This window comes from Leuciscus leuciscus, assembly GCF_965113295.1.
Source record: "Leuciscus leuciscus genome assembly, chromosome: 1".
Taxonomy (NCBI): Eukaryota; Metazoa; Chordata; class Actinopteri; order Cypriniformes; family Leuciscidae; genus Leuciscus; species Leuciscus leuciscus.
In genome coordinates this window covers 42,320,163-42,347,956 of record NC_138725.1, presented here as the reverse complement: position 1 = coordinate 42,347,956, position 27,794 = coordinate 42,320,163, and the positions used below count along the sequence as shown (strand labels likewise).

Below are 27,794 nucleotides of genomic sequence, written 5' to 3'. Positions count from 1 at the left end.
ATCATTTCTCTCCTCCAAAGACAAGAGAACACAGAATAAAGAAGACCGTGCACACAAACGAGAAAAACAAGCGTGTTTTTGTTCTCAGTTTGACTACTGCAAATCAAGTATGGAAATGACTTGAGGAATAGCGCGTTTTCGTCATTTTGACTGATGGGTTGAGGCCTTCCACAGCAGCACAGAAGCTCTGAATATAAATAAGCATTGCTCTTCAGTGACAGGAATAATAATACATACGGGTCTCACACAATTGTGTGAAACAACAGTGAAAGCTCTTCTATTATTGATGATGCGGAGTACACATTGGTGTCTGTGGTTCTGGGAGGTGATGTTTGACAAAAAGATCTCTCTTGTGTCTGGGATCACACACAATTGACCCTGCAAATATACAGTACCCCACCCCACACATACACACACACACACCATGTTCTCACAAAGTGAAAAATACATTGCGGAGCAAAGAGGACATTGACAGCATGCCGACATACAAGACAGAGCAGGTTACTTTAGGTATGAAACTCTCAAGTTTCTCAAGTCTCAGCCTTCAAATTGTGTCATTTTAAATAAAGTTAAAAAATAAATACCGTTTTGTGGCTCTTTAATGTGTCGCGACAGATCTCTGTAGCGCCTCAGATCAAGCGGTAAGTGAACCGATCATCTCTTTAGTACTAGTTATTGCACGAAAAAACATGAATGAACATCAGAAGTTATGTTTTTTTCAACCGCATAAAGATGTCAATACCCCCCATTGTTCAAGTCCACCAACGTTAATCTATGGAAGTTTGTTTCCGCCACAGAATAAAACATTTTAAAAGATATTTGCAACTTTTTATGACTTTATTTCTCTTTTATGACTTTATTTCTCATTGCAAGATATAGTCAGAATTGCGTTATAAAGTCAGAATTGCGAGAAATTCTGACTAACGCAGTAGTCTTCCCTGACTCCATCTCTCTCATTAACCTGAATGTCTGTTTAATACATTCATTTTCTCTGTGCGATGACGACACGTTCAGCCCTATTAGAATCAATGTCACGCTGAAAGGTGGAAGCGGGGGACTGAGAAATTGAGTGAACATAAAGCAAGAGAGAGTGTAAAATGTGTGCAAGGATGGGGGATGAGGGAAAAGATGAGGAGAGGCTCATTACTGCTCCGTAAGACCTGTGGAGGCTGAAGCACATTAGCTGAGCTGGTATAAGGGGAATCTCCATTCACTCTCCCTCTGCATCTATCAGATCCCAGCACATCACAGAGAGGCCAGAGGATAAAAGCACGGCTCAGATCTAGAGATATAGGTAAGAGACGTGCTGAATATCCCGACGCCTCTGAGCCAGAGGTCTCCGAAAACATCAGCAGTGTAGAAATCTCATGCCACCCCACTGATAAGAGATTTTGATAAGAGATAAGAGATGTAAGGCACTGGCCAGCTATCAGCCTGTGCGGAAACACGTACGTGTGTGTGGCTGGAACGAGCCGCATGCCGAGATCCACCTCCACTTCATCGCTATTCTTCAGCAGCCGCGGGGAGTGACCTTTGCAGGCAGAGAGCTTAAGATTGTTAAAATTTGATTGGATTGAGGGAAGCTAAAAGAGGAGAAAATAGAGCCTTTTTTTCTTTCATTGATGCTAACCTTGAGGAGTGTCCCAAAGAGGATGACTGCAGCTTTTCCCTATGAGACAAAGAGAATGGGAGACCAGGGGCCTCATTTATGAAATGTTGAGTAGAAGCCATCCTACATTTGATTATGATCATTTCTTAAATGTGCATAAGTGTGATTCAGAGAACGAACTTATGTTCAAAAAAATGCATTTGCCTCTCTTCCAAATGTATAAATCGCAAATATTCTTGCGCAGATGATTGGATTCAGCTTTCAGGTCTCCGCCTTGTAAACACCACCTAATTAATGTCATTAACATATTAAAAGAGCACCAGTCAACATCCAAATGCTTTACTTGAGAACGGCGAGTGGCAAGAATTGCTTATATTTCTAAATACCTGCAGTACTCCGATTCTCTGCCACAAGGAAAAGTGCGTACGTCTGCTTAGACACTGATGTGGCTTAAACACTTTTCCATGTCAAAGACCATTTTTATAAATATGTATGTTGGCGATGACCTCCATGGGCCTCATTTATAAAACGTGCGTACGCTCTAAGTTCAAATCTGTGAGTACGCACGTTTTATTAATGAGGCCCCAGAAGTCATTGTGCTGGATGTGAATGATATATGAGTTGGTAAATCGCATAAAACATGTCCATTTCACCCCAAAATATATATATATATATATATTTTTTTTTTTAATAAAGCATAATTTTAGTAATAATATTTTTCACATTGTGAAGTATTTTTCAGGAAAATTGAGCAATTATTTTTTACCCCCTATAACAAATTCTAATTATAATGTGTGTCAGGGCTTTCATTTGTGTTTCTCATTATTCTCATTAGGTTTGTTAATGTGCTATGCTGATTTTAAAATGAGCAGAAAAATATAGGCTACAAGAAGCATGTCATAGTGTACAGTATAAATTATGTATAACTACTAAAATTTAAACACTGTAGTATATCATAGTTTTTCTGCTTTCTTTTGCACTACAGTAATTATTTATCCAAAATGAATAAATAGATACATTAATGTAAATGAATGTAATATTTATTAAAAATAAATGTGATATAATTTCTAATAATTTGTTATTACATCACAAAAGGGAAGAAAAGATGGCAACTTATGTTTCATGCCGACTTTCAAATTTAAACTGATGTGTTTTGTTTAGCTAGCAGGTTGCTAGATACAAACATGTGGTGGATTTGGTCTGAGTGAAAAATCGCAATCTCTTAATTTGAACAAAATAATCCTGATAAAAAAATGATATTTTATTTCCTGAAAATCAGTTTTTTTATCATAAAATCAACACTGTTGCTCACAGTCATGTCACTTCTCCTGTGAGCTCAAAAAGGTGATGAGAGTGTATGATATTGATGACATCACCATAGCTCTTTTCTTGCTTGTCAAACTGCAGTGTTACAACTGACCCCATGTTACAACACTCCCCGGTCTACCGCTATGTTCTATATAGTATGGATGTAATCCAGATGTACTACATCATCAGACTTACCAGTGTCATCTGACATTTGTGTTGCTTCACTGCCATTCACAAATTCTATCCCATCATGGGAGAGTAAAGTGTCATTAAATGCACACTTCAGAATCTTACCAGAACAGATGTAGTTCTGCCATGACAACTCCGTCATGTGTTTGGCATGGTAATGGATACGACCATGTTGATATGTTTGGCCTGGGGAAATAGATCTGCTACACTGCTGCTGCAGAGCAAGTACAGGACTTGCTACTGCCAATACATACAGACACGCTGCTGTGAGCAAGTAAGACATGCCGCTGCTGTACAGTATAGCGTACATGAATTACCCATAACAGATCTACACAGGTGGAGCTGGAGAAGGTGGAGGGTTTCTGAAAGCGTGCTGCACTGCTAAGTCAAATGCTACTATTTGACTTAGCATAATACTATTATGCTAATAGTTACTAATAGTTACTAAATAGCTACTATTTGACTTAGCATAATACTATTATGCTAATATTACTATTGACTTAGCATAATCACTACTATTGATAATGATGTAATTACGAGCAGGTTGAGTTAGGAACTATTAGCCTTTCATGAGGCTAATTTAAAGTTTTTGCTGGAACTGTTTTTGAACAGTTGCTAACTTCACCTGAAGGAGAAGAAGAGTTTACTCTAACATTTTCTACAGCGCACACTTGCATTGTGTACGTTCGTTTGGAACGCAGCGGCACACAAAATCAAGTTAGCGAAGCTAGAAGCGTTTGAACCCACGTACTTGCGTAGTGCTTTTCAAACTTCACAAATGACAGCATGGCTGCATATCTCGTCATCAGTCGCCGCTGAAGGCCGTCTCAATCTGAAGGACGCTTGAAAGGATTATCCTTAAAGGATGCATCAAGTGTCTCCTTCGAGTCCTTCAATCACCCACGGATTGCACACATTCTCATTCACGAAAAAGATCTGACAGAAAACAATTCAGAACCGAGCTTATATGAGTTCATTATGAAATGTAAGACAAAAACAATGTTTTCAGGGGTGAAGGCATACATGTTCTCTTTTGTTTTGGTGTAAGTTAATCGCTTAACACCAAAGTCACTGGGAGACCACAGACTCATGTCATTCACTGTATAGAAAGCCAGTTAATAGAAAGATTTTTATAGAGACATCACATCCAATATTTTTAGGAGAGAAAAAGCCTCTCACATGTTATTTGCAATCAGAGGTGAGAGATTGCATTTCACTTCTGAATAACAGTTGTTGTTCAAATGCGATAATAAGGTGCTCTAGGAGATGCGCTTGTTGTGCCAACAACATGAAGGCAATTTATTCACTTTCAAGAGGTGAGCGGGTATCTCTTCCTGGTTGCAGAATGCTTCATTTGTGTGCTTATAAATAATTGCAGAGTTTGAGAGGAGAAAAGAGCAGCGCATTAGCAAAACACACGCGGCAGACACAGGGAAAGACGAAGGGGAGGTGAGCGGGCTGGGCTGCCAATTCCCTCCCCTATTTCATTGTGTCCCTCCGAAGATATGGTTAATTCTCCTTGGCTCACTTTTTAATCCAGAGCCATTTCATTATTTACGCACACACGTACACACAAAGGGCTGTTTGCTTCCCCTTGTGCTTCCTCTCCTGGGGAAGGAAACAAAAGTTAATTGAAATAAATGAACTGGGGAGTGAATCAGAGTTGATTACATCTGCGAGGTAGGAAGTGATGTTGATTACAAGCGCAGAAGAGCGAGAGAATGTAGCTGCAGTTAATTAAGAGACAAGCTTGTCTGTTGCCGTTAGAGAAGACATCACAGCACCTCTGATCCTCTCCAAAAAGACACTCGCCTCAGAACCCCAAAATTGCTTGCGCTCCCAAGACAATGAAAAGGTCTCCTTAAAAGAAAAGCAGTTTTTTATTCGCTCATCACTTTTTCACAATACAACTGTCAGGCAACGGATTAGTATTATCATTCATACTTTAGAATAACTGTACACTATGTAAAATTAGTAGCACAGACACTGTACACAGGAGGGTTCAGAGGTCAGGATGGGCAGGACTGAAGTTAGTATAGGAATAACAATGATTCTAGTGATAGCAACAAGGACAATTCATCTGTCAATATTAAGCCATTTTGTCCCATTAACAAACCCACTTGTTCCACTTTCAAATCTAACAACCTTGTCAATAGTTCAGAATATTTTTTTTGGCTTTATTTATTTTTGCAAACAAAACATATTGTGTCAAATGTGCCAAATTTTTTGGCATTGGCAGATTTGGTTGTTTGCTTAGTCAGTTCTTTTGTCTTGTTTTCCATGTACAAATATCGAAACAATCTTAAATCGAAATACTTGAGAAGCAAAATGACATAAGAGGTCTTGTTTTCTGAAAACTGTTTATCAAAATTAAGCCAGTTTATGCTTAAAACAAGAAAGAATATCTGCCAATCGGGTCAGAAAAATAAACTTAATTCAAACACTGCAGAAAAGATTTTCTTACTCAATGTTTTTGTCTTGGTTTCCAGTAAAAAGAGCTACAAATATTGAAACATTCTTAAATCGAGATATATGTGACCCTGGATCACAAAACCAGTCTTAAGTCGCACGGGTATATTTGTGGCAATAGCCAACAAAACATTGTATGGGTCAAAATTATCGATTTTTCTTTTATGCCAAAAATCATTCGGATATTAAGTAAAGATCATGTTCCATGAAGATATTTTGTAAATTTCCCACCTTAAATAAAAAAAATATATATTTTTGTGAGTGGATGCAGCACAATCGCCAATAGAATGGACAACTTTAAAGGTGATTTTTTTAATATTTCGATTTTTCTGCACCCTCAGATTCCAGATTTTCAAATAGTTGTATCTCGGCCAAATATTGTCCTATCCTAACAAACAATACATCAGTGGAAAGATTATGTATTCAGCTTTCAGATAATGTATAAATCTCAATTAAAAAAAAAAAACCCATAATACTGGTTTTGTGGTCCAGGGTCACATATTTACTTGAGAAGCAAAATGATTTAAGATATTAAGTTGTTTTCTAAAAAAAATGATCAAAATTAATAATAATACGTTTTTGCTTAAAAGAAGAGCAAATATCTGCCTATCGGGTCAGAAGAAGAAACTTAATTCAAAAACTGCAAAATGTAGGCTATTTTCTTACTCAAATGTTTTTGTCTTGTTTTCCAGTACAAATAGCTAAAAAATATCGAGATACATTTACTTGAGAAGCAAAATGATTTAAGATATTAAGTTGTTTTCTGAAAAATATATCAAAATTAAGTGAGTTTTTGCTTAAAAGAAGAACAAATATCTGCCAATGGGGTCAGAAAAATACATTTTAATCTAATTATAAAAAAGATTATTTTTCTGACCTCACTGGCAGTTTTTATTTTCTTGTTTAAGCAAAAACTAATTTAATTTTGATACATTTTTTCAGAAAACAACTTAATATCTTAAATCATTTTTCCTCTCAAGTAAAGGTACCTTGATTTAAGAATGTTTAGATATTTGTACTGGAAAACAAGACAAAAATACTAAGTAAGGAAATCGTTTATAGTGAAGGGAAAGCATGATTATTATTTTTACCCCACTGGCCTTTTTTTTTCTTGTAAGAAAGTGAATTTTGATACAATACTTAATATCTTTTGTCATTTTGCTTCTTAAGTACATGCATCTTGTTTTTAGATTTTTTTTATATTTCTACTGAAAACTAGATAAAATGCTGAGTAAGAAAATATATTTTTTCAGTAAATAATTAATATATATATATATAATATTTATATATATATATATATAAAAAGAATCACATTTTCTGTTCTTATCCCCAATTGAGTAAATATTGCGTAAAATGTGTCCAAATCTACAAACAACCTTTTGAACAGACAGTAAACTTTGTCCCTTTTTTTCTCCCCAATTTGATGTGAACTTTAAATAAACATTGTGTATAATTTTGATCTACATCTTTATCATTTGCCAGTATATTATATGCACATTGACCACCCAGCTCTTTACACATCAGTAAAAACACTCAAAGACAGTAAAGAAGCAATTGACGTTCAACTACTAGATGATCATGTATTTTGCACCATATTAGCTGTATATTACAGCCTTGTTCTTTTTTAGTTCTGAGAGTGTTTATCTCACACCATTAGTATTAAGCACCACAGACGTCTTCCCTTTTCCTACCTCTGCCCCTGAGACAACAAATTATCATTACACAAAGCAAAAAAAAGAAATCTCTTTAGCACCACAGTGGGAAAACACAACAAACAAGACATATCAACACATACACACAGCACACTTGAGGTTGTCCATCATAAATCCAGATATGAATGAGTTTACATAAAAAAAAAGAAGCATAATTTAGCCAGTCTTCAGTGTAATTCTCATATGACGCCTCTCTCTCTCAACCCAACACAGTAATTCTCATTCATTACCACACATATATAAAGCAATTGAGCGGTGTGGAGCAAAGGTTGATACGCTAGCACCATGGAAACATGGATCACTGACAGGGAAACATACAAGGCTGCCTGCTAACAAGACAAGCAGCTTAAGTGAGCGGACTACTTTACATATTAATAAGCAGCTGGGCTCCATTTGAGTCATGCACATAAACTGCTTTGCGTTTTGAAAAGCTCGGGCCTTATTTAACATTGTTTATGTATGAGCGTACACTGATTAAAGATGAGTAACACTGCAAGTTTGATGTGACAGGGAATATTCGAGCGAGGAATTACAAACAGATCGGGGTGGTATTTTCTTGTCAAAACTAGTAAAGAGGTATAACTTCGCCTCAGTTGGCATCACATTGCAGTCAAGGCAGGGAAAAGGGTCTCAGAAATATTTACTCTTCAATGTCGAGGCAGATCCCTCAAGTGGCAAATTAATTTCAAATCATCGCTATCAAATGAGACAAACAAAAATGAGATCTGTGTCACAGGCTGTAAATTCAACATATATGCTTTGGGCTAAAACGCTCTGTGGCGCAGATGACAGACAAATGATGTATTGGTTTTTTCAGCCGGAGCAGTTCTCGGAACTCTAGTGGGTCACGCCTCATAATTTAATCCACAGGTGAGTAGAGTATAAAGATAGGCAGGAAACGAGATAAAAAAAGACTTCCCTTTGATAAATGTGCTTAGTTCATCCTGGTTGGCGTCCGTGCGTTGCAACCATGGAACTGAGGGCTTTTGAAACCCATCAGATGTTTAAAAGTCATTTGAAAAACATGCCACAAACCCACCGTTTGCATATTACGCAATAAATATCACTCCATTCTTTAGCTGGCAAGTCCTCTGCGTTAGCTGTTAAAACACACTGGTCCGACATGGAATCCGAACTTCTGGTTGTTATTCCCAAAGTCTGATACTGCTACATCTATGAGCGGAAGAAGCTCTGATCGTGGAGAGTCAATCTGCAGCACGGTCCTCTCTTGACCTTTACGTGTCTGTGGGAAGAAAACGAAACGTTAGCTGAAAGAAGGCTCCTGGTTTTAAGCACATTCTCAAGTGTAGTTTTGCTCTGCAATGATTTTCTGAGTGTATCCCTGTTAGGTTCTGGATAATGCATTGAACTCCTGCTGAAAAGGCTTATTTGGGCGCTATTTTAGAATTAGCGTGTTCTGACTGTTTATAGCTCCTCATTTTCTGCAGACGGAAGGCTAATTTGGTGATTCATTAAAACTCCAAGAAACTAAGCGTAGGTGTTTTTTCCTAAGGAGATGTTAACCTAATACCTCCCATACAGACAAAATTACATTTTACAAAACAAACACATTGTGATGGCATAACCAGGTTCATCAGAAAAGCTGTTTTAGATCAGTGCTTCATTTTCAATAGCTGAAAATAACCACGAACACAGGTGTTTTGGCCTTTTTTCGATTTTTATCCTGATCAGTCGATTAGGACTGTGAATTTGAGCACAGATGCTTTTCATAAACTGTAGCTCATCAGCTGGGAAATATTTTAGTGTTTACTTGCACATGCCTCATTTCACTTTAGAAATTGCACTATACTATAATACGTTCGAGGGGGTTTATTCACCCACCTGTGGACAAACTGGTTGTCTGATAAACTAAAATACAGTTACAGTATATCTGGTTTTGTTGATAGTTTATAAAGAGCCTACATATATTTCTACACTACAAACCACAAAATTAACAACCATTATTATAATTCCATTAATACACTAATATTCAACAGTTTGGGCTTGTGATAAATATAGTGCCTGCAATCATTAAAAAAAAAAATCTTTTTTTAATCAAATTATCACATTTTTCTTTAATTAATCACATTAATTACACCTAACATAATTTTTTTATATATATATTCATATTGTAATAATTTTAAAGCCTATATTTTAAATATTTTTTTAATAGCATCTTTTTATAAAAGAAGGCTAGTATCACAGATACATACTGCAATTAATGTCTGTATGAAATGTATCCCCCCCCTGGTGGGCCCACCCCCAAGACTTAGGGCCCTATCTTGCACCCAGCACAATTGACTTTGTACATCGACGCATGTTTCATTCCTATTTTGCACCTGACGCACAGCAGACTTTTCCCTCGGCAGACGCACGTCAGTAAATTAGGGAATGAACTTGTGCTCCCGGGGGGCGGTTCAGCGAAAAGAGGAGGCGTGCTCCGGCGCTCCCTGGTGCTATTTTGCAGTTCCAGAAAACAATTCCACCACAGACCAGGAAAAACCTAGTCTAAAGTCAGTGGTGCGTTTTCAGTGGCAGGATCAGATGCTATTTTAAGGGCGCATGCTTGGCCATAATGTAGCGTGTGCGCAACGCGCATATACTTTGCTTCTCTCATCTACACAGATGCAGCAGTTGACATTTTTGCAAACCATACATAATTACAAGGAAAAATATTTCACACGAGGGAAATCATTGAGGTATCCATGAAGATGTGAAAAAAAATAGGCATAAATCTAGCTTACACATTTACCCAAATTATTATACACCTGTTTAACCGAAGCTTATTTGGGTGGGTTTCTCCCATCCCCATACAATGTCACTTCTCTGTCTTTTACGGCCCTGACGAGAACGTTGTTCTCCTCGGCTGTGAACCGCTCCTGGTGTGCCACTGGCAAATCCGCCGTTATAATAGCAATCCGTCATGGAACAAGCGCGCCTGCTTTTAAAGGGAATGTGAGGTGACGCTGTCATTGGTTTATTGCACATTACGCCAAACCACACCTATGAGTAATGTAGCTACTTCAGACCAACCCATTTTAGATTTTAGATCCGCCCCCACAAAGTTACTTCCGTTTCGCGTTTGATACTTGCGTTTCAGATCGCTAAAATAGGGCCCATAAAGCGTCATGTGACAGGCACATGATGCGGATCTAACATGCATCCCATTTTCTCACAACTCTTTAGGTTCATTTAAGACTTCATTTAACTCATTTAAGACTGTGCTAGCGAGAATACAGGACATATGTTAACGCGTTAATTTTAAGAAACATAAATATGAATATATATTTTTTACGGATTCCTTAATGAATAGAAAGTCCAAAAGAACAGCATTTATTTGGAATAAAATCTTATATAAATGCAAGGATGCATTCATTTATTTTTCTTTATAAAAACCTTACTGACCCCAAACTTTTGAATGGTATTGTATATGTCCACATCATCAGAACTGCTGCTCAATGTCATAAGTAAAAGCTTCTTGTGTGGGATAATTTCATCTATAGAAATCACCTCACCTGACAACCATCATACAGTGACGTGATAAAGGGCGATTTGGCTTGCGTCATCTCCTCGTCGTTGCTGCCGCGGAACCGCACGGCATGTTGATGGCTGTGGCTCGTCACGTCATACCAGCCAATGGAGTTCTGGCAGCTGTAGGTGAAGGTCTGCGTAGCTGTGGCACTGAGGAGCTTCAGGAAGGTCAGTTGGACCACTGCCACTGGGTTTCCATCAGTGTCAATGTAAGAGAACTACAGAAGTGGGGAATCATGGGTAAGCCGCACTCAGGTTAATCAAAGACAATTCTGTAGACACACTTATTGTGTGACATCCACACAAACTTGCACATCCATGATAGATGTTATTTCTAATGAAGGCAAGAGAGACTGACATCTGTCTGCCTAAATCTCTATAACAGGGTCAGATGTCACACCTTATGAATGAGCTGCAAGTGAAACAGGCCTGTTAGCTGTTAGTCTCAAGCATCATTTAATGAGTCGAGACGGATGGAGGTCGCAAGCGTGCACTCAAGAGAGTTTGGCCCAAGGCGTTTCAGATAGAGACGCGTATAAATTCAGTTATATCCTTTTTCTAGACCAGACATAACATTTATTTTTTTATTTTCATCAAAGACACACATGCATTGAGTGATGCATCTCAGTTGATTGTTTGACAGTTTCGAAAATCTCTTTCACCATTGTTCGCCTTTAATTTGAGAGTAAAAACCTCCATAACAACTTGTCTTTTTATTGCATTAGATTAGACAATAAGTTTCTAACAAACTGTGCACTTTTTGTTTATCGACAATAAAGAATTTGGAGGCAAAATGCTATATTAAATGGTGTTTAGATCTAAACTTGGTGCTGCATACATGTTGACAGTCAGACAGTTAAAAGATGAGAGGAAAATATTTGATGAGAAAAGCACCTGTTTGCCCTTTCTGTACTGGCTGTACCAACTGCCCGCTTTTTCTTTGTTCCAGGCGGCCAGCTTCACCTGTATTGAGAGATGAGGAGACAGATCAGACGTGTTTTTCTTCAGACTCCAGAAGGCCTGTTAAACTGAGACTGCAGGAAGACGTGTGTAGTGTACGTGAGCATGGTTTGAGAGTCACCGTTTCAAATCGTTTATCAGGGTGCAGACAGGTCTCCCCATCCGCAGTGAAGTTGCAGAAAACCTTGATGGAGTCTCGATGACAGCCTTGGTTTGGGTCAATCCAATATTCACCTAAGTGGGGGTAGATTGCAAGATCTCTTTATATAGTTTTAAATACTCATTTAGCTGGGAAGACTAATAAGAGGGGCCAATTCAGTAAACTGTCATGTTCACTGAGTATTACCAGTATTTATATTTTTCAATTAAATGAACACACAAAGAGCACAAACACAACCTTTTTATATGCGATGTAGAATCATTATAGATTTCACAATAATCAGTGCTATTTGCCAAGGTCATGTGGTAAATAACAATTCCATTCCTGAAGTTGAACTGAAGTTGAATCAAAATGAAAATAAAGACATTCCTGTAGAGCATGGTGCTAGCAACACCAAGGTCATTGGTTCGATTTCTGGAAAATGCATGAACTGATAAACCAGTCACTTTGGATAAAAGCATCTGCCAAATGCAAATTCATAAAACAAATTTTAACAAGAGTAAGGAAAGTTTGTCAAGACAAACTTTGAATGTCATTTTGATATATCCAGATGTATGGTGTAGCATTTTAAAAAGCTGATTCAGGGACATCAGTGGAGTAGAGTGATACTATACAGTCCCAGTGAAGTATGTCAGACGGTGGTAGTCTGCTAATCTTCCACAACCAAGCACTCAAAACTGACCTGCAAGATGGTGAATTGCACTGTGAAAATTCCATTCAGCTCAGGTTTTGAAATGTTACCTTATTTGCATAATTCCTTTAGTGAACAGACAGCATGTGCAAATAAACCCAGATCAGCAGGCATTCTCAGTGAATTCCTCCCTATGGATGTAATTAATTAACAATGGGGAAATGTGTAAAGACTTCCTCACCATCTTTGTATTCTGGGTGACACAACATCAGCTCCTTGCATGTGCGGGCAGGACTCTCGAAGCTCCCGAGTGGTTTTCTCATGAGCTCCACCTCTGTTTTCATTGAGTTGAGTGAAGCGAACACCTCCTCCATGCCTTCTGGGTCATCCAGAGACTCGTCTGCCTGTAGGAAATCCTCCATGTTAAGCTGAACTACTTCCTCCTCCTCCTCAGTCTCTGCCCTGGCTCCGGCTCCTTGTCGGTTTGAGTGTCTCCTTCGCTTTTTACGTCCCTCTCTGATTGGCAGTGGCTCGATCATGGTGGCTGGTGGGCCCTAGGGAAATAGAGTGATGTGAGACATGAGGAGACAGGATAAAAGACACAGACAGAAAAGTAAGGAGAAATCATGGTGGCTCACAGGTGGTCCAGGTGGGCCAGCATGTCCTGGATCTCCTCTTGCACCGATGGCTCCCTTTGAGGGGGAGAAAAACAGAAACAGTTTAGTCAGGCATCCCTAAATTTGGCACCTTCATCAAAGGCCACTGCCAACTCAGAGCTTCATATGGCGATCCGTTCAGAGGGATTATCCAAGTTGGAGCAGCAGGATACATCTCTGGCACTGCCAATGTCTTTCACTCAGGTTTCATAACAGAAGCAAGAGCTCAGATCAGAACAAACAAATACCATATAAACAGAGAGAGGCTAAAGAAACAAGATTGCAGGGAGAAAAATATAAACTAACCTGGTCTCCTTTAGATCCTTTCTCACCTATTGAACCCTACCAGTGAGAAAGAAAGTGACAGTAATGAAAAAAGCAATATGATTTTACAAATCAATTTAAAATCACAGGTATCTTCAAAAGCAGTTCCACACACAAATAAATAAATAATAAAGGATAATGAATAAATATAGTGAGTAAAAGGAATGCATCTGAAAAAGGCAACTTACAGACAACCCAGGGAGTCCAGGTGGGCCAGTAGGGCCAGTAGGGCCACCAACGCCCTATTATCAAGAGATCAAAATAATGTTTCCACTTAGACCACCATAATTAATGCCATTCATGCTAACACTTGACAAACAATCTGAAGACAAAATAAATATCAGTTTAAAATCCAATGCATCTTAACTTATAAGATACAGGCCATTCAAGTTAGTTTTTATCGAACATTTCTTGTGAAATGTTGAAATGCTACTTTCTCAGGTTTCTTAGCAACCACAGTTTCTGATTGGCTTGTTTGTGATGGAGAATTTCCGTGCATTACAATTACCTACTCCACTTTATTTATACATAGACAACTAAGAAAACTGTATATACATACACCGTATAGGTAATACAGTTTATATATACATACACCGTCTCCTTTGGGGCCCTGTACTCCCTGATTTCCCGGCAGGCCTCGATCTCCTTTCTCTCCCATCTCTCCTGGAGGTCCAATCAGGCCAATCAGCCCACCATGACCCTAGACAGCACAAAGGACAGCAGAGCTATAATATACAACTTGTGCACTGAGCCATTACGATTTCCACATGCCATCATTTTGCAAACACAAAGAATATTTCAGCATGACCACATTGCCGGGAAGTTATGCTTTGAGAGTTTTATGCTTGTCTTTAGTGAGAGATGTAATTGCCATTCAGTTGCATTCACAGCTCTCTTAGGCTGTATAGTTTACATCTTGCGTAAAAAAGTGCACATCTAAGATGCAGTCAGGTATCACACCTTTATGATGCTATCATACCTTATCTCCTTTAATGCCAGGATCTCCTTTCAGTCCTGGTAATCCAGCTGGCCCCTATATAAAGTAAAGCTAGTCACAGAGTGCAATTTCATTGCGAGGCAGAGTTTACTGCAAGCCCAAAATCATTTGTCTTCTTTTCTTAGACCAGTATTTGATACAGTTGTAGATCGATATGGGAGAGAAAGAAGTGGTGGAAACCCTACCATAGGTCCTGGGGGTCCCGTTTGCCCTGGGGGCCCGTTTAACCCTTGCTCCCCCTGGAGAAGAACCAGGCAGAGCGATACGTTCAAGATAGATTAAGCGATCAGAGAGATCAGTAATAAGTGCGGGTGAGTCACATGGTTAGATATCTACAGAAGATTGATGTACTGTAAAAAAAAAAAGAAAGAAAAAAAAGATGTGCTTAGACTCACAGCAGAGCCTGGAATCCCAGGAAACCCCTCTGGACCAGCGTTTCCAGGGTGTCCCTGTGGTCCGACAGGCCCTATCTTCCCTACTGGACCCTCTGCACCAGCAGAACCCTGACGAAGATAGCAATGTCCTTGTGTAAAACATGTATATGCTACATATGAGATTTTAAATGAAGGTTTATTATAAAGGACTTACCTTTGCCCCCTTTTTTCCCTGTTTCCCTTCTTTTCCCTCAGGACCTACATGTCCCTGTGTAGAAGGAGACTAATGATTAGATAACACAGTATGGAAATCATTCTGTACACAATTCACAGTGGCCAAACCCACCCTCCGCCCTGGTGGCCCTGGAGGGCCAGGCTCCCCTGAGGCTCCTGGGGGTCCCTGTTAAAAACAGAATATTTATTTCAATTAGTTTCACAAATGTATAATTTCATCGACATCACAAACTGCTCGAATACTCTACTTACAGCTTTACCAGGATCGCCATTGTCCCCTTTAGCTCCTGGTCCACCATCAATACCCTATAACAAACAATTATTCAAATCACCATGTGTATTCACCATCAAAATGTGTCAGTCTTGAAGCTTGAATTGTTCCAGGTGTGTGCTGGCACACTTACATTAGCACCTGGCTCTCCAGAGGGTCCTGAGTCTCCAGGAAATCCAAGGGGACCCTATTGAGGGAAATGGATGATGTCAGAGTAAAATATTCCTGACAGTTTTAAGTGTGGGAGTAGTTACTCACTGGGTTTCCTTTGGGTCCATCTGATCCAGGTGTGCCTCTAAATCCCGGGGGTCCTGCAGCCCCAGAGGGGCCGGTTTCACCCTTCTCACCCAAATCACCTTTTTCTCCCTTGACATAGAAGCAACAGGAAAGTTAGAGATACATGGGCGATGAAAGACTAATGAGAAAAAGAGGTAACAGGAGGAAATTACTTACAGAGGGGCCAGTTTCACCCACATTTCCTGGATTCCCTGCTTCTCCGTCCTCACCCTAGACAGAGCACAAAAAGAGACAAACAAAGAGAATAAAGCAAAAAGAAAGCGATCATCCATCATACTTAGGCTTACATGTTTACGTAGTTCCAGAGGCAGCACCCTCCAACAAATAAATACAACCTCCCCCATAAATCAGAAAAACACTTGTACATAAACACAGTAAGAGAGGTCTACCTTTTCTCCCACCACTCCTGGCTGGCCCACTCCGCCCGGCATGCCCTGAGGACCCTTGCCACACAGAACAAAACTGAGTCAGTTTCATACATAATGCATGCAATGCTGTCTCCTCTACTTGCAGACTGTTGACATCACAGTGATGAGATTACAGACTACCGAACACAGTCTCTGTGTATATGTAATCACATTTTATTATGCTAAAACGCCATATTGTTCAGCTTCCTCTTGGCTGAGGCGTTTATGGCTGCAGTGGCTGAGTATGAATGTCTCAGATGAGTCTAAACTAAAGTGGCTGCCCTGGTCTCTCTCTGCAGAGTGCCTTTAAGTGGGGTGAACACATGAAGCCAAATGGATGACCAGCACATGTATAGTGACCGCTTTCTTTATCTCTTATCCTGACTACCTGTGCCGTGTTCATATGATGGGCACAGTCAGCCCCGTTGCACATCTCCTCTCTTCTCCAGCTCAGGGAGAGTGCTGGCGTATGGGTCACTGCCGCGTCTCTCACTTTTCAATTATTAACACATGGGAGATGTTCAAAGGCGGCCATTAATAGAGGTAAATATAACCCTCTCTCAGGGATGATAGTCTAATATTCCTTAATCATTCATAGAGAAGTAAATATAACTCTTGCAGAAGGATCATATCCCACTTCTTGTTAATAATTTAACACTCAAAATCAGCAGAGGGTGGGCAGAAAGAGATATGGGGAGGATGAAAGACTGAGGCAAGAGAAATGAGGTGTCGTATGTGACCTCATAACAGCCAAGGGGGTCTCATCTACGGCACGGCAGAGTGTTGATACACAGGACGGATTATTTGGAGTCGTGAAGCAAAGACTCCTCATTATGTCTCAGCAGTACTGAGGTGTTTAACTACAAAACAGCCCCTAATCAGTGCTGATATACTGCCCTGCACTTGAACCCTACAGCACAGCAGGCTGATAGGCAGGAAGGAAAACACAAAGACACTTACCTCTCCCCCAATGGCTCCCTGGGGGCCACGTGGACCATGTTGTCCTGGAGGACCCTGATGAGAAGCAGAATGATTAAGCATTTCCTACACATCATTAGACATGTACTCTCTCCTTCTCTTTTTCTACAATCAGCACCTTTCTCGGTGTCAGATAGGTGTTTTTTTTGTACATCTATGACATGGTGGTGACAGGCTATTACGGGCGGGCTGATTTGCTCTCTGTGTGCTGTGTCTGGATTTTAATAAGGACCATCTTACTTCTCCATTCTCTGGTTACACTGCATGAATTTTCAACTCCTGAAGCATACCTCTTAGTGCAGCAAAGGGCGGAACACGAGCCATTAATCAAACTGGCCAAAACCTATTGCTAGTGCGCCGCACGCAGTCTCCACCGAGAGATATTATTGCTTCGCGAGGCATCCAGCTGGATAGGCTGCAGCGAGCATCAACACCAAGGCTGAGTGTGTAGTCTCAGAAATATACAACACCCCACACCCGAGAATCCATCACAGAGGCTTAACACAAACCGGTACAGAGAAAACGGGAAATTCGGTGGCTATGCTTTAGGGCCTGGAAATCCCATGATCCACGGCATTCGCTCATGGATGAGACGGTCCCAGTGAGGTCTTGTGGCTTTGTTTTTGCTTAGTTTTGATGCACTTCATCTAATCGTGCAAGTGTGTGAAACCGTTGAGAATCTTGTTTTGCATTCCTTCATGGTTGACGGAGCCGCGAGAAGACTGTCACAAAGGAGCGCGCTCATTAGACAGCCCAGGCTCACGGTAATCTGATTAGCAGCTGTCATGCTGCCTTCCACTTCAGAACCAGCATCACCCTCTCTCTCTCTTCTGTCACTCTCGGATCATACGGGCCTGACACTTATACACTCACACACATGAATGATGCCCCAGTCTCACATGGTTTCTTTAACAGTTTCCTCATCTCTCAGTGTTATAGATCTCTACAGACTCCCATCCTACACACACACAAGAAATGCTGTACAGGTTTGAAACGATGGACTGACTAGTGTGATACGTGATTGAATGATTATTTTTTTCATGAATAAGTTTGTACCACAAATTATGTTTTTACATTTTATGTTTATGTAAGTAAATGTGTAAATGTGAGTTGTGCTTTCCTGCCTGCCATGTTAGTGTGTTATTATGGGTGGTTACCAAGCCATTTCCAATTGGTATATCTTTATGAAATATTGCTTCCTAGTTTTAAGGGATTTTTTAGGTATCATCCATTTTCTCATGTGCCAGGTGAAAATGTGATTGCTTAGAACAGTGGTTTCCAAACCTGATCCTGGAGCCACCCCAACAGTGCACATTTTGCCCCCTATTCAAACACCTGATTCAGATCATCAGCAGGATGTGTCAGACAAAGCAGATATTAAAATAGTGCATTATTGGGGGACCCCTGGAACAGGTTTGGAAACCACTGGCTAAGCATAGTAACAGCACAGTGTCTTTGACAAGCGTTATTTTTTGAGGTATCATTCAGGTTTGGGACAACTTGCGTGCAGAAAATGTACTTGCGTGCAGACTTGTTTCCTTTAGAACACTCTTTTCAGTTGGAGAATGTTTTTGAAATTACATTTATACATTTCAGTTTCTGAATTTGAACTGAGGTAGCACACAGGACGCAGAACTGCAATTTGAGCAAGAAGTAGAATTAAAATTAATTGCAAAAATATATTAAATTAACTGCAAAAGTGTCTTACGAAAAGGTTTACAGTTTAGTTTTAATAGGCCTTACAAACAGACAGACAAACAAATGTTTGAATATATACTGTAGAAATGTGTACTGTATACTTCTTTATATTTAACCATTTTATGGATTAGGTTGGAAGAACACTTCAACACAGACTACAATCAGTTCAAATTCCAATTCAACTTCCTGTTGAGTATGGCAAATTATATTAAAATTCCAACTCATTAACAAATAGGTAAGCAATTCTTCAATTTTGCCCAAACCTCCTGCTTGCATTCTGTAGCATTTCTTGGTATAAAGAAGACAATTACAAAAAATATATTCTAGTTTCTAGTGCCAAAGTATTCATATAAGGGTTAATGATATGCAAATCTTACCATAGATCCAACATGGCCACTTTCTCCCTTTTCTCCAGGGGGTCCTGGCATTCCCTAAATGAACAGATTCAAATTTAGAGCTGTACCGTTTCAGAATTAAGGTGGATTAACCCCCTCAATGAACTGTGAAAACTATGTCCCATCTGGATGAAGATGAACTAAGATTTTGCAAACACAGTGCATTCTTGCATGCAATCAATAGATAAGGACATCTGGAACTGACAGAATGCTCAATATGACATGCAACAACTCAGGGATGCAGGTTTAAAATGGCAGTCTAGTTACAAAAATGTCCAGCAAATCAAGCAACCCTCTGTTATTGTTTTCCCATAGACCCAACTTTGATTTTGTTTGTTTTGTTTTGTTTAACTTTAAGAGTCATAGTCTGGAAAAACAAATGTATGTGGCATATCCTGTACCTGCAACCCTGTTGGTCCAGTCGCCCCTTTAAATCCACGTGGACCTTCATCTCCTTTTGGGCCGTACATTCCTTGCTGTCCCCGGGGCCCTGGCTCTCCATCCAAACCCTTAAAGAGACATCAGTGCTGGACTGTAAACACACACAGAATTCCAAGCAATCTTTCACACATTGGGTCACACACACCACATGTATTACATACTGGTGAACCTGGCTGTCCAGCAGGTCCTTGGCTCCCGGGCGGCCCTGGGGGACCCTGTGAGATAAGATACAGAGATACAGTGTTACGTACCTCTGATGAAAGTTCATGTAATATTCATTGCTTATGACAAAATAAGGATAGATACTCACCCCTTCTCCTTTGTCTCCTTTGCTGCCTTTCTGCCCTGGTCCTCCTGTCTCCCCCTGAAAAACATACTCATGCACGTTTACAACCAGCATGACATGCGCAACTGCTGAAAAGGTATCCAAAGCTGTACCTTATCTCCGTCTTCTCCTGGTGGACCAGGTGACCCTGCAGGACCAGGTAATCCCACAGGCCCTTGTTCTCCATCTCGCCCAGCGGGGCCAATTGGACCTTTCTCGCCCTGAAGAGGAACAGAGGTAAATTACTCTTGAAGCTGGCATTAAATCTTCTCATTTCACAGAATACAACATCCTGCTGACTCTCACCGGCTCGCCCTTCTCTCCCATTGGCCCAGCGGGGCCGACACCTCCTGTACGACCAGGCTGACCAATGGCACCTGCAGCTCCAGAAGGTCCTCTCTCTCCTGTGGCACCCTGTGCAGACAGAGAAATGCAACATTTTAGTTAGGTGAACTATAATAAGGAAAATCAAAAGGAGGAGAACGGTGTATGACAATTGGAAATCACTTACAATTGGTCCTGCAACACCAGGGGGGCCTTCTCCACCCTTCAGACCAGCAGTACCCTAATAAACCATGAATGTAAGAAAGGGAAGCTGAGAATCCACATGTCAAAAAATCCTACAGCAACTGCTATCTGCGTATTTGTTCAAAGCCTGCTTTCATACTGAAAGTTATGTAAAGGCAGCAGCCATCACAGTGGGGATTCTGAGAAGATATTCGCTCAGATACGCTGAGGTACGTTACCGGAGTGCCAGGTAAGCCTCTTTCTCCTCTGAATCCACGACGACCAGCAGGACCACTCTTCCCAGGCAGCCCTGCGGGGCCTGGATCTCCCTGGAGAACAGAGAACACAGAAAGATGGATCTCTGTTTCCACAACTCTCTCACTCATTAGGAGTCATCCATCATTCTTTATAGGCACCGAGTCGTGCTGGGAGCTCTATTCATACTGAATGAGCAGAAACATATGGAGTGTAATGAGCGATGTAACTTATAACTAGATGAATGTGTTTGGTGTGTTTCAATGATGATGACGTTGATTCTAATGCTGATCTCTAACCTTGGTTCCCTCTTTGCCTGCAGCTCCTGGCAGACCTTGCTCTCCAGGGGGTCCTGGGGCACCTGGGTGTCCCCTGTCACCAGTTGGTCCAGTCTCCCCAGTTTTTCCCTGGAATAGGAGATAAGTGAGACAGATTTATTGGATCAGATCAAACATTCATAAATGTTGAATAGTTTCATGGAACAAAAAAAAAAAGGACCTTGTCATACACCCGGTGCAATGCAGCGTAAGGCGCGACGCAAGTGTTTTTTGCTAGTTTCAGCCCGACGCAGTTATCATTTTCACATGCTGCGCCACGTTGTTTAAATAGCAAATGCATTTGTACCCATTTGTGCGCCCATGGGCGTGCTGGTCTGAAAACGAGATGTGTTCAGGTGCATTGTTGGCGTGTTGCTACAGTATTTTGAGGCAACTGAAATACTCTACATTTAAAGAGCGCGTTAGTAATGTGCGCCTATAGGCGGGTCCACAACGTGTGTACACTTTGTCCCGTAGATGGTCTGCTCACGCGCTTTAACCTCGCGCACGAGCAGATCCGTTTCCTCGCTAGAGAAGCATTCAGTTTTTCTGCTTGCAAATTTCGCCATGTAAATAGCGAATCCGCCATGGCGCGAGCGCAGCTGGCTTTTAAAGGGAATGGGAGATGAGACTCTGATTAGTTCATTGCAAGTTATGCCCAAAACACACCCATTACTTATTAAGAGAATAGGGACAACCCTTTTAGACCATGCGCCTGGCGCGGCGACCATTTTTCCCGTCGTTAAACTAACAAAAGTGGATTCGGACACGTCCTAAGTGCACTTGCGCCGTGCGCTTTAGAGCATGCACTTAGATCGTTAAAATAGGGCCCCAAGCCAGTATAATCAACTCACCTGTGGTCCAACCACTCCAGCAGGCCCGGGGGGACCCGTCTTTCCTTGAAATCCCTGAATGAAAAAAAATGTATGTGAACATTAAAAAAAAAAGCATTTCAGAAGCAAAACCGGCTGATCTTAGCTTGCAAAATTGCTTTTCCTATTGTTTAAAAAAAAAACTAATTACTAATCAGTGTATCTGGTTATGGGAATTAATTTAGAAATGTAAGGTTAAACAGGCCTTACACTTGCACTGTGATGCTGCATCGACTGTAGTAATTTGCAGTAGAGTATGCACAAGCTCGGCATTAAGGGCACATAGTGGCTCTTATGAGCACTTGAGTCATTAAATAACAAAGGGGACACACTGTGGTCTCATGGTCTTTGCTAAAGTCCACAAGATCCATAAAGTGTCTTATTTTGTCAGTTAGGGATTCAGAGGGGTGCTCAAGTCACATCAAATGCGCCATTTGGGACATGACCATGGTTATCTTTCTTTGAAATGATTCTTTTTAAAATAGACTCACTGGCTCTCCTCGTTGGCCTGGGTGACCTGGCAACCCGTCTTTTCCCGCAGGGCCCTGAAAAGAAAGAAGAAAAATTTTAAGAGATATTCTTTCATTCTCTCAAAGAGTTTTCTTTCTTCACTGGTCACTTACATTTGGTCCCTTTGGCCCGGCCTCTCCATTGCGTCCTTGTGGTCCTTGAGGGCCCTAAAGCAGAGCGGAAGAAGCACTAGTATTCATTTATCTCCGGCAATGAAAAGAAATGTGAAATCTCACATTAGTCTGGTAGATTGACCGTGTAATATGAGGAGAATTGTAATAGATAACATACTCTCTCTCCTGTGGCACCTTGTGAGCCGTCATGACCAGCGGAGCCCTGAGTGTAAGACAAAGAAAGGAACGTCACAATCTTTTTAAAAAGGGTTTCTATAGGATTGTTATCTGTATGAGGATGGATTTCTTACCTTGGCTCCTGGCTTCCCTGTCGGTCCTCGTGCTCCTCTTCCCCCACGTGCACCCTACAAACAATAGGAACCAAACATGCACATATGCTTATAAAGAATGCATGATTAAAATGATTGTTCAATCAACTCATTGATTAATGAGTTTCCTCATTAATCCCTGCATGTGCTGAGGTGTCACATTTCATTGCTAAAGACTTACATTTGGACCTCGTTCACCATCGGCACCGGCCTGTGCAGCAGGTCCCTGTAAAAAAGGTTTATAAAAAGAAAATGAGCACACACACATTAATGCAGCAGGGTGTGTGTAATCCCTCGGACACTGTACAGTGGCACCGGCCTCTCACCCTCTTTCCTTTCTCTCCTTCCACCCCAGCTGTTCCAGGAAAGCCCACTGATCCCTGTGGACCAACGCAAAGGTTAATCAATTACCACATTCCATTCATTAATCAATCTCTACATTTAATTAACCACAAATTAACCTCTGAAGTGCAATTACCATAAATAAGCCAAATAATAATTGTAGCTTCAGATAAGCTATTAATAAAACACCCTCTAAATGGCCATTAATCATCCTCAGTAAAAAGGTAATATGGAAATATTAATATACCATGACTGAGACCTGCGGCTTTCAGAATTCAGTGTAAAAATCAGGCTATTGTAATTTCAATGATGATGCTTTACCTTGGACCCCTGCCTGCCGGGATATCCAGGCAATCCTGGAACTCCAAGCTTGCCCTGCACATGGAACGAGGAGTCAGAAAATTAAAGAAAATTTTCGGAATCTAAACAATGCCCAATACACTGTTGGTATAGAAGCAGCAATGACCTTTTCTCCAGCAATGCCCGCAGGTCCAGACTCTCCAAGGGGACCTGACTGACCCTTCGGCCCCTCTGGTCCGTCTTCGCCACGATTTCCAGAAGCCCCATCTTCACCCTAAGCATGCACACAGACAAAGTTACTATTAAATCTACAAATAAAATCTATATCATGCCATCTATAAAAGTACATTGTTTACGTTTTCTAAACAAGCTGTGAGTGGTCAAAAAAAAAGACAAAAAGATTGAGATCCACTGTTCTAGATGGTTTCTATGTATTTGCTAAGGTGTTCTGGGTGTTGATAAGGTTGCTGTGTGGTTGTTATGGTGTTTTGAGTAGTTAAAAGGTGTTTGCTTTTTAGCCAAGTTAATCCAATCCAATTGTGTCTATGATATTCTATCCCTGGATATGTCTTGGGACACTACCTCAATTGGTTTTGTCTGTTTTTGGAATAAATTGTACATTTGATGGCTTTAAAAATGAACAAAATACCTTTACTCAAGCTGCATGGTATTAAGTGTAATTTGTGCCCTTAGCAGAAATGTGTTAGACAACTTACACATTGTAGTCTAATACTAGGGGGTGGGTGGTTGGTTAAAAAATTATGAGCAATAATAATAAGTATGTTTGTCTTGGCAAGCACCACTAATTATGGCCTATTTAGACTGAATGGAAGGACTCACTCTGTCTCCTTTAATGCCCATTTCACCCTTGGCCCCTGGGAAACCATCTTCACCCTGTAGCAGACAAAAGGAATTCAATTAGACCGAAACACCTTCAAATTGCTCCACACACATGAAAACATAGACACACTCAAGAAGCGGCAGAGAAAATCATGCATCAAGTGAAGCCACTATCAGTAAACACTGTGCCTTATCTCCACACTGATAACTGAACTTGTTGTCTTCTTTTCCCTTGGCTTTGTTATGAGAAAACAATCAGATTTTTTTCTCTCTCTCACCTTCTCCCCCTTGCTACCCATCAGTCCCCTCACCCCATCTGCGCCCTGTTAAAAAAAAGGACAAAATGTATCACTGTGTGCCGCAGGGATCTCTGCACAATCTCCAAACCTCAGATAGGAAACGTTCACCTGTAAGACAGAATCTCAGAAATTATGTCTTGACATCAGTATATCAGCACTGACTGTTTAAAGTAATAAAATTCACAGCTTGCAAAATGCTCGAGGTAAGACATACCGCTACAAATATAAACTCCATTGTGACAGAACATAGATGCAGACGATAATAATCTGGATGACACCATCAAAGTAGATGTATACGCTAGCAGGATAAACCCATTATTTATTCTTTGACCACATGCTGAGGGCATCACACACTTCCACACAAACAAGCACAGACAGGTTTCGTTTTCCTCCTTGTTGCGTTTTCGACTGTCCATCACGAGTGCTTTGCACTGTCAAGGGTTTTCCGGAGAGAATTAAACTGATCTACCTGAGCCAGTTGTCTGCCATTCACCCAAAGTCGTACTGTCAATCAAAAGTCAGCCATCCTAGACCAAATGTCTTTGAGTGTCTTTGCACCTAACCGAACAAGCTGCAATCTCAAAACTGCTCACCTTCACTCCACGGGGCCCGGGATATCCGATCGGCCCTTGTGCTCCTGATAAACCCTGAATAGAAGAAGAGACAGTATGTCAGTATAGTGTTCAGGCACTAACAATACCCTGTCATTAATCTACGATTGAACTATTGTACTGATTATGTGCTGACGACAAACTCTAGAATGAATCCTCAGTGCTGAAGATAGCGAGAGGTTTCGTGGTGAAAATGAAACAATGAGCGCACAATGAGGATGGCTTGACTCTTTTTACTGAAATAGCGCACACATAAAAGAACGCTGTGATGTGACCGGTGATAATTTAGCTACTGCAGCTGGAGCGCCTGTAACAAAAGGCTTCAGACAGAGGGGACCGAGAACCGGGCAGCGCTTTTTGTGTGGTGCCGCATTTAGACTCTTGGCTCTCTCCGTTTCCTCTTCAAATTGTCACCGCTTATTCAGGTCAGTGGAGCAGCAGTGTGTGTGTGATTGTAACCCACCTGGTGTCCCTTCTCCCCAGGGGGACCCTCTCTTCCAGGATGACCCTGCGATTTGAACAAGATAACCAGGTGTTAGCATGACAGAAGGCTGATTAGGGGACATCCTGTTTCTGTGAGAGAGCTAATGAGCCAACACAAAAGGCCAGGCCTGGACTAAGGACTCTGCATCATCGCTTTTTCAGCATGAAAATGATGCTGTGAAGATTTATTGGGAATGTTTGTGGTAGAGGGTGAAATTTGGCAATATGTACATGTCCGTATGCACCATAGCGCCCCCTGCTGGCTGGTAGAAATATATATATATATATATATATATATATATATATATATATATATATATATATATATATATATATATATTAAAAAATAGTTAATAATCAAATGATTCAGTCCTATGATGGTTTTGGAGAACAGTACTTACTGGGGGACCATCAATCCCAGGAAGGCCCTGCATTCCCGGTTTGCCCTCAGGGCCCTGTTTAAAATAGACACACACACACACACACACACACACACACACACAATCAATATTGAATCCTCTGATCCAAACCACAAACCAAATCCTCTTTTATACCCAGCATGCTCAGCTTGTTAACTGCAATCAATATCCGTAATGTGCTTAGGCACACTTGAGAGAAGATGTTCTGTATGTGTGCATGATGATGTGTATGCAAAGTTTTGCTATTGATTATCTGTCTAGCTTCATATGGAAATCTGAATAAAAACGCAAACATACACACAAAGATGCTCACTCATCCACACACAGGGTCAAAGGTCAGTGCTTTAAAACTGAAATAAAGCAAGACTTGTGGAGTTTACCTTCTCTCCAGGCAGACCTATAGGCCCCTGTGAACCAGGGAAGCCCTGAAAAAGAAGATTTCAAAAAAAAAATTCAGAAGCTTTTTATTCATAAGCAAAAGTGTGGGTTTTGTTCAAACCATTTGGCTTCATTAGGCAGCACTGGAGTGAAGATGGATGTGTACCTGTGTGCCTGGGTTTCCCTGTTGACCTGAAGGTCCAGGTTCGCCAGAGGGCCCCTGCAAAATGGGGGGGGGGGGGGGGGGGGGGGGGGGGGGGGTGAGCCATCATTTTGGAAGATGATAATCATTATTTTATAAAGTCAGGACTTTACAATGATGCATTTAAGTCCTCCAGGGAAGTTCCTACTAAGTTTGCAAAACTATGACTATTATGGTTAATAATTGTCACGATTGGTTATTTCATGTAGGCCTAACTTTTCTCTTTTTCACTTAAATTATCTCTTTTTCACTTAAATTATCTCTTTTTCACTTTCTGAAAAAGATTTGTAGCACTAGTACCATGTATGTGCATTATTACACTTTAACGATGTGTTTTATCCCTATCTGGCTGCCACAGAGAACGATGGGAAATATAGTTTGGTTGTGCAAAGCTGTCGCCTCATAAACTGGCTAAATGAGTCGTATTTTCTGCCAGGCTTTATAGCTGATTTTAATCAACAGTACACAAAGTGCATACAAACTAAAACAACCACAATGAAAAGGAATAACTTGAGCTCTATGAACGGTATCTGTGGCATGCTGTTGATTACCCCAGTTTGTAACCAATATCAATAAGCTTCTCTTATAATTTTTCAATCGACACGCCCCCAACTCTGAAAAAATCAGGGCTTTAAAGAAAATCCCATCTTCCCACTGCTAATTAAACCATTGTGGTGCAATTCATGTGCAATCATCTAGTAAATTCTATCATTCCAAAATGACTTGAAGGCAGTATATGTCAGATGAATAGATGAAGGCTTGAGGTAACCTTGCTCTACAGTTCTCAAGGGCTCTGTTACCGTGTCTGCCAGTGCAACAGACCCTCCTCGGGTTATTTCTCAATTGGTTTTATCTGACAACATCTGACATGTTGTTTCAGAGAACTACACTAAATCTCCTGCTGCTCTTTTCTGGAATTTATTCATCTGCAGACACTGTGTAATACATGCATGGACATTGTCATAGTAGACCTACCAAGTTGCCCTTTGCCCCTTGAACACCATCGACGCCTTGAATTCCCTAAAAGTACAACACAAGGTTATGCTTCACA

The 27,794-nt window shown here is 40.7% G+C and overlaps 1 protein-coding gene across 6 annotated transcripts in view; it reads right to left on the bottom strand.

The window, feature by feature from the left end:
- Positions 1 to 6,079: 6,079 nt before the first annotated feature.
- Positions 6,080 to 27,794, bottom strand: part of col5a3a (collagen, type V, alpha 3a) — a 140,770-nt gene continuing 119,055 nt past the window's right edge. For all 6 annotated transcript variants that reach the window (XM_082149269.1, XM_082149272.1, XM_082149273.1 and 3 more), the window contains 46 exons: positions 27,719 to 27,763; positions 26,708 to 26,761; positions 26,544 to 26,588; positions 26,146 to 26,199; positions 25,725 to 25,769; positions 25,244 to 25,297; positions 24,630 to 24,674; positions 24,352 to 24,405; positions 23,678 to 23,785; positions 23,533 to 23,586; positions 23,196 to 23,249; positions 23,051 to 23,095; positions 22,852 to 22,905; positions 22,719 to 22,763; positions 22,541 to 22,594; positions 22,409 to 22,462; positions 21,900 to 21,953; positions 21,028 to 21,135; positions 20,713 to 20,802; positions 20,478 to 20,531; positions 20,273 to 20,380; positions 20,080 to 20,187; positions 19,952 to 20,005; positions 19,803 to 19,856; positions 19,602 to 19,709; positions 19,183 to 19,236; positions 17,090 to 17,143; positions 16,112 to 16,165; positions 15,879 to 15,932; positions 15,684 to 15,791; positions 15,559 to 15,612; positions 15,407 to 15,460; positions 15,267 to 15,320; positions 15,135 to 15,188; positions 14,942 to 15,049; positions 14,732 to 14,785; positions 14,529 to 14,582; positions 14,142 to 14,249; positions 13,738 to 13,791; positions 13,532 to 13,567; positions 13,208 to 13,261; positions 12,811 to 13,123; positions 11,900 to 12,012; positions 11,713 to 11,781; positions 10,803 to 11,036; positions 6,080 to 8,530 (listed from right to left, as the gene is read on the bottom strand). In XM_082149269.1, the coding sequence (XP_082005395.1) occupies positions 8,384 to 8,530; positions 10,803 to 11,036; positions 11,713 to 11,781; positions 11,900 to 12,012; positions 12,811 to 13,123; positions 13,208 to 13,261; positions 13,532 to 13,567; positions 13,738 to 13,791; positions 14,142 to 14,249; positions 14,529 to 14,582; positions 14,732 to 14,785; positions 14,942 to 15,049; positions 15,135 to 15,188; positions 15,267 to 15,320; positions 15,407 to 15,460; positions 15,559 to 15,612; positions 15,684 to 15,791; positions 15,879 to 15,932; positions 16,112 to 16,165; positions 17,090 to 17,143; positions 19,183 to 19,236; positions 19,602 to 19,709; positions 19,803 to 19,856; positions 19,952 to 20,005; positions 20,080 to 20,187; positions 20,273 to 20,380; positions 20,478 to 20,531; positions 20,713 to 20,802; positions 21,028 to 21,135; positions 21,900 to 21,953; positions 22,409 to 22,462; positions 22,541 to 22,594; positions 22,719 to 22,763; positions 22,852 to 22,905; positions 23,051 to 23,095; positions 23,196 to 23,249; positions 23,533 to 23,586; positions 23,678 to 23,785; positions 24,352 to 24,405; positions 24,630 to 24,674; positions 25,244 to 25,297; positions 25,725 to 25,769; positions 26,146 to 26,199; positions 26,544 to 26,588; positions 26,708 to 26,761; positions 27,719 to 27,763 (3,486 nt within the window). In that variant the 3' untranslated portion in view covers positions 6,080 to 8,383. The remainder of the gene's footprint in view (positions 8,531 to 10,802; positions 11,037 to 11,712; positions 11,782 to 11,899; positions 12,013 to 12,810; positions 13,124 to 13,207; positions 13,262 to 13,531; positions 13,568 to 13,737; positions 13,792 to 14,141; positions 14,250 to 14,528; positions 14,583 to 14,731; positions 14,786 to 14,941; positions 15,050 to 15,134; positions 15,189 to 15,266; positions 15,321 to 15,406; positions 15,461 to 15,558; positions 15,613 to 15,683; positions 15,792 to 15,878; positions 15,933 to 16,111; positions 16,166 to 17,089; positions 17,144 to 19,182; positions 19,237 to 19,601; positions 19,710 to 19,802; positions 19,857 to 19,951; positions 20,006 to 20,079; positions 20,188 to 20,272; positions 20,381 to 20,477; positions 20,532 to 20,712; positions 20,803 to 21,027; positions 21,136 to 21,899; positions 21,954 to 22,408; positions 22,463 to 22,540; positions 22,595 to 22,718; positions 22,764 to 22,851; positions 22,906 to 23,050; positions 23,096 to 23,195; positions 23,250 to 23,532; positions 23,587 to 23,677; positions 23,786 to 24,351; positions 24,406 to 24,629; positions 24,675 to 25,243; positions 25,298 to 25,724; positions 25,770 to 26,145; positions 26,200 to 26,543; positions 26,589 to 26,707; positions 26,762 to 27,718; positions 27,764 to 27,794) is intronic.